The sequence below is a fragment of the Limulus polyphemus genome, unplaced genomic scaffold (assembly GCF_000517525.1).
Source record: "Limulus polyphemus unplaced genomic scaffold, Limulus_polyphemus-2.1.2 Scaffold723, whole genome shotgun sequence".
Lineage (NCBI taxonomy): Eukaryota > Metazoa > Arthropoda > Merostomata > Xiphosura > Limulidae > Limulus > Limulus polyphemus.
Window position 1 is genome coordinate 236632 of NW_013666333.1, and position 9433 is coordinate 246064.

General features: G+C 32.6%; 1 protein-coding gene across 1 annotated transcript in view; it reads left to right on the forward strand.

Annotated features, from left to right (window-relative positions):
• The window catches only part of LOC106460174 (ras-related protein Rab-32-like), a 7676-nt gene extending 2172 nt beyond the window's left edge, over positions 1-5504 (forward strand). Inside the window, exons 3-6 of the mRNA XM_022386826.1 lie at positions 2865-2943; positions 3645-3826; positions 4613-4756; positions 5374-5504. Coding sequence (XP_022242534.1) covers positions 2865-2943; positions 3645-3826; positions 4613-4756; positions 5374-5484 — 516 coding nt within the window. The 3' untranslated portion in view covers positions 5485-5504. The remainder of the gene's footprint in view (positions 1-2864; positions 2944-3644; positions 3827-4612; positions 4757-5373) is intronic.
• The last annotated feature ends 3929 nt before the right edge of the window (positions 5505-9433 follow it).

Here is a 9433-nt window from a genome sequence, read left to right on the forward strand (position 1 = left end):
TATGCAGATTTATGATTAACTTGCACATGTCTAACTGATCATATACTATGTTTACAATGTCTCTTGGTTAAGCAGTTATGCAGATTTATGATTAACTTGCACATGTCTAACTGATCATATACTATTTTTACAATGTCTCTTGGTTAAGCAGTTATGCAGATTTATGATTGAATTGCACATGTCTAACTGATCATATACTATTTTTACAATGTCTCTTGGTTAAGCAGTTATGCAGATTTATGACTGAATTGCACATGTCTAACTGATCATGTACTATTTTTACAATGTCTCTTGGTTAAGCAGTTATGCAGATGTATGATTGACTTACACATCTCTAACTGATCAAAGATGGATTGGCTATGTAGGACACTAAGCATTTACAGAAAGCTGTGTAGTCAACATAGTGTCAGGTTAGTAGGAATGCACGTCTCTGATGTTCGTGACAGGTATACTCCTTACTGCTACTTTTATTTCCTATTTTCTACAGGTTTTATACGCTTATACCGGTGTTTTCCGGTACAGAGATTTATTTCCTATTTTCTACAGGTTTTATACGCTTATACCGGTGTTTCCGGTACAGAGATATAGTCTTGGATTTGTCAACTTGGGGTTTTCTAAACAGTGAGCTAGTTAACTATCAATCGTACCTTCCAATCAAGGAGTAATATCAATTATACGTAGTCATCAAATTGTTAAATGAGCACAGTGGGTCAGTTGTCTGCTAATAGACAAAAGTCAGATTGAAATGCGTGTGAGAGTCGTTGTTCTTCTCCAACTTTTGTTGTTGTTACTGCTGTACTTTACTACCTTTTCAAACAAATTTTCTTTTTCGCAAACTGAGCATTCAAGTAAAATTAACATATAGCAGTAATTTTTTAATTATTTTGTTTGTTATATCAAAGATTGTTATAATGATATATAGAAAACAAATATGTTTGAACTTTGGGAGAAAGGCTAAATTTCGACTGTCGAAATCATTCTTACAATCGGCTAAATAAAATATAGCTTTACTTAATCACAATCAAGGTGTCTTTGTTAATAGTGTACTAGGGCTGTTGATGTATCTCACTGCCAAAATACTTTTATAAAAGAAGTGGTGACTGCAAGCACAGAGCTTCTTTACATTTTTCTGTAGGTATTGTGGTTAACGTATTACATATGTAGTAAACGTATTACGTTAACCACAATACCTACATTTTTCTGTAGGTATTGTGGTTAACGTATTACATATGTAGTAAACGTATTACGTTAACCACAATACCTACATTTTTCTGTAGGTATTGTGGTTAACGTATTACATATGTAGTAAACGTAATACGTTAACCACAATACCTACATTTTTCTGTAGGTATTGTGGTTAACGTAATACGTTTACTACATATGTAATCTAATAATCTTTGACCTGTATAAATCAACTTTCTTTGAATGTAATTTATATTACCAATTACATATAGTTAATAAAAATAAAGGTTTGCGTTTCAACTGTTAGTGAAATTCAGGATGATATATAGGTGTTAATTTATTTATTAATTATAACGTTAAATGAAATATGTGCTTCTTTTTTTTTGACACAAAGTACCTGTAATTTTTTTAGTAGCACTAACTTAAAAAAAAAGAACAAAAACAACAACATTTGTTTGCATTACCTGTTAGTGATTCGTCAAACTTGTTTCAATACAGAGAATGAGCAAGTTATATTCATAGACTTTGGAGCCCAATCACGTCGTTGCAGTCCACTTTGGCAGTCCGGTCATTTTCTATCTGACGATTTTGCATCTTGAACATACCTCTGTAGCGGAGCTTCTGTTTCTAAAAACTGTGTCGTAAGGCAGTGAAATCTGAAGCCCACCTCTCATCTTTGATGCTTTCATGAGTGCAGTAGTTATCAAACTTTTTTCCAACTGAGGACCAGCTAGTTTTGATCCAAAAATTTCACGGGTCGATTCATATATTGTTAACTTTTGGATATATTTTAAGTTACATTGTAAAACTAAGTATTTTTGTTATATTTTAAGATATACATATTTCTTCAACCGTCTTGCGGTCCAGCTGAAATCTCCTTGTGATCTGGTGGTTAGGACCTACTGATGTACGAGGACAAAATTTTCTTAGAGCTCATTCAATAGTCCAATTGCACAGATATCCATAGGCCTTGTGTCCGGCGACTTGACTGGTATGTCACGTCTTCGAATAGAATAGCATGAAATCAGTTTCATTCTTACGTTGCTTGAGGTATGCGAGGGTTGAATGGATACGTCATGGAAGCAGTTTGTGTACACATAATTGTGTCGTTTTTTTGCAGACGAAAATATTTCTGTACTATGTCGTGTACTGTTGCCTGTGACACATGGACGACTTTTGCCACTGACCTTTGTGTTAGTGAATTCTCAACTGTTACAAGACGCCACACTTTGTTTACAATAACGAGGTCACGACTTGTTGTAGCTCTCTTTCTGGAGTTGATCCATATTACACTGTTTTCCAATGCAGTTAATTAAAAGGGATATACCCTTCTTTGAAATTCTAAATCCCCGATCTAAACACATCTTTGTGACCTGGATGTATGAATATTTTTCATTGGAAAGGTCTGTTACATATCCTTCTCAAAATTGATCAATATTTGGTGGCCTACATTAAACCAAACAATGTCAAAATGTAGTTCTGGTATATTGCGTTTCACCGCGACTTTTTATCGGCTGTAGTTGTCATGTGACTTGCTGAATTCCATATTCAAAATCGTTTTAATATAACCTCCTATATAATGACGCTAATACTAAAGTAAAGTCAAAAATATAAAAGCACAAATCTCTTTGGATATATAAATATAATCTACGAATTGTTTTTTCCTGACACCTGTGTAATAGATCGGAGTTGATTTTGCTCTAAAGGTTCTCAACTGGGATTCCAATACTCTGATTCGACTTCAGTTATGGGATATTGCAGGTAGGCTAGATTTTTATCATTGTAATTTGTATTTGAATGAAATACATAGTACATCATGCACTAAGACAAAATAAGAGATTGAAAACATTAATATACTACAGTAAGGGAAAAAGGAGTATTTTTTAATTACTTGATACATTAATATACTATAGTAAGGGAAAAAGGAGTATTTTTTAATTACTTGATACATTAATATACTACAGTAAGGGAAAAAGGAGTATTTTTTAATTACTTGATACATTAATATACTATAGTAAGGGAAAAAGGAGTATTTTTTAATTACTTGATACATTAATATACTGCTGTAAGGAAAAACATAGTATTTGATAATTACTTTATGATGAGTTATTACATTATTTATTTAATATTAGAATGTCAATTCTGAAAAGTAATTGTAATAATAGTAATGACGAGGTGGCCAAAATTGCAGGGAGTTTGATATTGAATGAAACAAAGTAAATTCAAGAATAGTTAAGGAAAGATTATCTTCCAGAAAGTTACAAAAAATAAATAAAAACTTTTGCAGGTCAAAACGTCTGAGTTTATAATTTAAAATTGAGGTTCGATTCAGTTATAACAATAAACCTATGACCATTTTGCATGTAAGATCTGTTTGTCTTCAACTTTTAACGGCATCAATTCTTGGAAACTATAATGGTGAGTCAGTTCGACATAAGATTAATCGTTCTGTTTATGTAAAGGACAAGAAAGGTTTGGGAATATGACAAGAGTTTATTACAAAGAAGCAGTTGGTGCTTTTATCGTTTTTGATGTTACGAGAATGGAAACATTTGCTGCTGTCGTGAAATGGAAAAACGACCTGGACAACAAGGTCCGTTTAACAGATGGAAGTACTGTACCCTGTGTTCTATTAGCAAACAAGGTTAGTTTACAAACTATTGTCTTTTAATAAAATTAATACAAATTTAAACAACGATTTTTTTATTATAATTTTCTACATGTTTTGGATACATTTGTTTGGGCCATCATCAAGCAGAATGGCCCGAACAAATGTGGCCAAAACGTGTAGAAAAATGTCTTTGTTTGTGCAATAATGAATCATTGTGTTTTTAAAAGGTATATTACTTTTATTAATTAACTACTACAAGATATATGAGTAAACCTACTTTTGCTTTTTGCTTTAACTACGAAAAAAATTAGTTTTTACTCTGTTCTCTTAACAAGCGGCTCTATCAGTGGCTCGGCGGTAAGTCTGTAGACTTACGACTCTACAAATCGGGTTTCGATACCCGTAGTGGGAAGAGCACAGATAGCCCATTACGTAGCTTTGTGCTTAACAACAACCAAGCTTGACAAGCAATGATATTAAGTGTTTTACTAATAACTCGTTTGGATTTAAATCGGACCCTTTTCTAACACAAAAAGTTGATTTTAAATTACTACATATTTTATTACTAAAAAGTGTTATTTTTAAACTGTTGTATTTTCATATAATCAAACAAGGCTCGTTTCGACATAATAATTATTGACTAAATGGTTTTACAAAATAGATCTAATTAACTTCAAACATGGTCCTCAGGTATGGTGCTCTTTACTTTCATATTCTAAAACAATAAAATGTCTTTCAATGACCCCTGTGTAGCCCATCATATATGAATCTCTTTATTTAATATATAGATTTTGCAGTTTTATCCTTGCAATATTTTAGTGTGATATGTTGAAAGAAGGAGCAGTGAACAACCTTACACTTATGGAGAAGTTTTGTCAAGACAATGGATTTATTGGTTGGTATCCGACATCGGCTAAAGATAACATCAACATTGAAAGTGCAGCAAAATGTCTAGTATCAGAAGTATGTGTTCGTAGTTCTGTCTTCATTAACGTTTGTATAACTATTTATTTTTATTAATATCTTAAAAAATAAAGTGAAATGTATTTAATCAGTAATCCAAATTAAAAGAGAAGAATTATAGGGTGACATTACTGTAAATCATGCCTTCACCAGATGCCTGAAATTCATTACATTCTAGGAAAACCTTAAGAGGGTGTCTACTTGTTCTTTCAAGTTACTGATATGCATATCCAAAAATGGTGTTTATTTCCCCATAATAATTAATGTGTGGTTCACCTTTAACCTATAGTTCTTATATAAAATTGCTTAAACTTTGAATAGAAATATTACATGTTATACTAGTAATAAAAACTTGTTATTTTACATAATATTTTAATTATTTCCCATTAATTATGTCTTCATTAGTGTTTTGATTGTTTCCTTTTAGTTATGTCTTCATCATTATTTTGAGTATTTCCTATTAGTTATGTCTCTATTAGTGTTTTTGATTATTTTCTATAAGCTATGTCTTCATTGGTGTTTTAAATATTTCCTATTAGTTATTTCTCCATTACTATGCAAACTTCTTGTAACAATAGCTGAATGAACAAGTTTGATGCTAACATTGATATTTACAGATTGTTAACAACCGGACATTGTTAGTTGCTGAAGAATCTTTGAATAACAACATTTTCTTGGATCATCTTGGCCATTCTCCTCACATTCTCAAGAGACACAAGTGTTGCTAACGGGATCAAAACGTACAGAAGTTTTCTATTTTAAATAGCACAAGATATAAAGAAATAAAATATAGGGTAAAATTTCAGAGTTACTGATAGGAAATGTGATAATTAATGTAAAAATAAAGGCTAAGAATGTTTTTCAAAATGGAGAAGTAAAAATAAACAAAAAGGTTATGAGATGACGTTAATAGTATCTGGAACCAAGATCAGCAGGCTTCATAACAAGTATACAAGGTTTGTGTTAACATTTACAACATGTGTCAGGAAATGGCACGACAAGCAGTTCAGTAACTTTTTTTTCTTCTGGCTCTGATGTGATTGGTGAAGTGCTTTTAGCACAGTCTCTGGTTATATTTGATCTTGTGATGGCTTCTATGTTACGATTCCACTTTACATGTTGTCATGATATTTACAGACATGGGGTCACTATGAACTCATTTTTCCCTTCCAATAATGCGTGCATTAACTGTTTTAGTTCGAAGAAAGTTTCAAAAAAAATTCTCTTTGAAAATACAGCAGTATACGCATTAAAATTTGAATCAGTCAAAGGTATGAAAAAAAAATCAATATACGTTTGTAAGGGTCTAAAATTAACACGCCACTACAATCAGGGTTCAACAAGAACAGAAACTTTATTCACAATAACAACATTTATCAAAACACAGTTAATAAACAAGTGCCTGGTCAGTACTTCACACCATTATTAATAAACAATATATCATAAATATTATGTTGAGACAAGTTTGTGAGGTTAAGTTTATTGTTAAAAATATCGGCATATTTCAACACAAGTTACTTTAATCGTTCAGAATCTTTAAATGTGAACATTGTATTTCTTCAGTCAAAGTAATGCCTAACAGATGGCATATTTAATTCAAGAATATTTGTGAAGAAATTAAGGGTTGCTTCGTGTTGCTGAATGAAGTCTAATCCAATAAGATAAGATACAGCGAAATCTTCAGCGACAACAAAACATTGGTCCACAATGCTATTTATTACTAATAGTTTTGCTTCAAAATATCCTAACGGTTAACAGTTCGTCATCCCATCGGCAAGACACGTTACCTTTACTCCAAGTTTTTAGTTGAAATGTTGGATCATTTATCTTGATTTGTTGCCAAATATGTTCATTTAGTACCTAATAATCCAACCCATTATCTATACGACCTTCTACTTTCACACACTGATGTTTAAGGTTAAAAACCTCCTTCTTTGATCCTTGCTCTCGTTTCCCGACCGCTGTCCTTTGTTTCTTACTTACATATTTCATTTTCTTGGGACAATGCATATATAAGTGCCCTATTTGATTACAAGTATAGCGTCGCACAGGTCTATTAGTATTATGATGCTCAGTTTTAATCACTTCACTATTAAAAGATTCTTGTTTATTGTTCCGGCGATGATCGTATTGTTCAGTAAATTTAAGCACATCAGAAATAGATATAACAAAGTAGCATCCCAAGTATTCTCGTAAAGAAACGTGCGATTGTGATATTATGCACTTCACAATTTCTCTTTCTGTAGCTTCAGGGTTCCATAATTTATAAATTTTCACAGGTTTCTAAATAAACATCTCAACTGACTCCCCTGAATTAGCGTGGTACTTCCTACTAAAGAGTTCCTTAGCCAATTCGATATTATCTAACACTGTTGAGTACAAATTAGTCAATGTTTCTTTAAGTTCTCTCCAGTGTTCGAAAGCCTTCCAACATTCTAGTGGCCCTCCCCTCAAACAAGAAACCACAGTTTCCACACATTTATTCTCAGGTACTTGATACATAGAAAAATGTCTTTCTAAATTTTTAAGAAACTCTAAAATATTAAAATCCGACATACTGTCGAACTTCTCAACAGGCAGGGGTGGTGGGTTGACTAAGGTAACGTAAATCGCTGAATTTTCCACAGGTCTGTAGGTAGAATGAACTCTCGATGCTTGTGGTTGAGAGGAGGGAGACTAGGTTCTCTTGCTAATAGATCAATCACCATGTGTGTTAGCATTTCCACCTGTTCTGTCAATACTGACAGAAACTACTTCAAGCTTTCCACACCACTAACTTCCATACTAACACAGTTATTTTTTCAAACACTAGCTAACTTATATTTTACTGAACTTAAATTATTGCTAAATTAATCACTCGATACCAAATTGAAAAACAAAAAAACCCAAAGTCACAATTCACCCTTTATGAAAATGTTCCTGTTCGGGCGCCAATGTAACGGTCTAAAATGAACATGCTGCTTCAATCAGGGCTCAACAACAAAAACAGTTTATTCACAATAACAACAGTTAGAAATAAATTCAACACTTACCAAAGCACAGGTAATGAATAAATACCCTGCCAGAAGCTTCACTAGGAGAGAGAGAGTCACGATAGTTATGGAAGAGTATAGTTATTGCTGTTTGTCACTCGATATTGTTATTGATATTGAAAGGTATTTTTGGAATATTGTATTTGCTGTATTTTTTTTATAAGTTTTTTTTTATTTCTGGTTCTTTTTTCCCTTTTCCATTATTATTGATTTATTAATATTTATAATAAATTGTTTATTAATATTGGAGTAAAGTGCTGGTCAGGCACATGTTTATTAACTGTATTTTGATAAGTGTTGAATATATTTCTAATTATTGTTATTGTCAATAAATCGTTTTTGTTTTTTGTTGAACCATGATTGTAGTGATGTGTTCATTTTAGACCGTTAGCTGGAGGATATTATAGTCCAAACACTAGGAAAATAATTTAACTCATTTAACACACTAAACTTGTAAAACCATTTGAATAAAGTCTTCATTTTGCTCTTATCAGTTCAACACACACACACAACTGAATACGCATCCATGTTTTTTCCTGTATTGTTTTGTTTTAGTAATTGTATTGTGATTATTTTTTTATGAATAAACATTTTGGGACTCATATTTCTATCGGTATTGAGTTTCTCTCCTAGATGATCCTAGATATGGATTGAAGAGATCAATATACTCCATAGACCTGTATTTTTGTAAACATTTTTAGTTATAACTGAATGCTATTCATTTTTTAAAGTAGATAATAAGGTTTTCAGTTTATATAGTAATAGATTTGGTAACAGGCCCGGCATGGTGGTTAGGGCACTCGACTCGCAATCTGAGAGTCGCGGGTTCGAATCCCCCGTCCCACCTAACATGCTCGCCCTTTCAGCCGTGGGGGCGTTATAATGTGACGGTCAATCCCACTATGCGTTGGTAAAGGAATAGCCCAAGAGTTGGCGGTGGGTGGTAATGACTAGCTGCCTTCCCTCTAGTTTTACACTGCTAAATTAGGGACGGTAGCGCAGATAGCCCTCGTGTAGCTTTGCGCAAAATTCAAAACATACAAACATTTACTGGAAACATTTACTGTGAACTGCAAGATTCAAGGTTCTAACCGTGACATTCTGTTGAACACACTACACTTTCAGCTGTGGTAAGTTATAAATGTCAGTCAGTCCTTACATTCCATTCGGAGCATGGTGGTTATGGCGCTCAACAGTTAATCCCACATTTCGTTGGTAAAAGAGTAATTCAATAGATAGTGGTGTCACATATTACAATTTAAATAACCTAAAACTGAGTTAAATTGTAATTTAGATTTAGTAGTTAAATAAATGCCAATATGTATTCAATTTATGATATTTGCCAACAAGATTTTAGACACACACTCAGTTTCTTTCTTAATACAAATATGTTTTAATATACAAACAACAATATAATTTACAATAATAGTTATTACAAATAATGATTTATGTACAAATGATTTACAAACTTACAAACAGTATCGAGTCTTCTTTCTGGTCTGGAACTTCCTTGATGTCTTATCGAGGGTTCACGATGTGCGAATTAATTTTGAGTTGATGTAGATGCAATTCACTTAACAAGGTCATAGCTGATCACACGCCGATTATAGGTCGAGTTTTTTTACCGCTGAAGTTATATAATGTC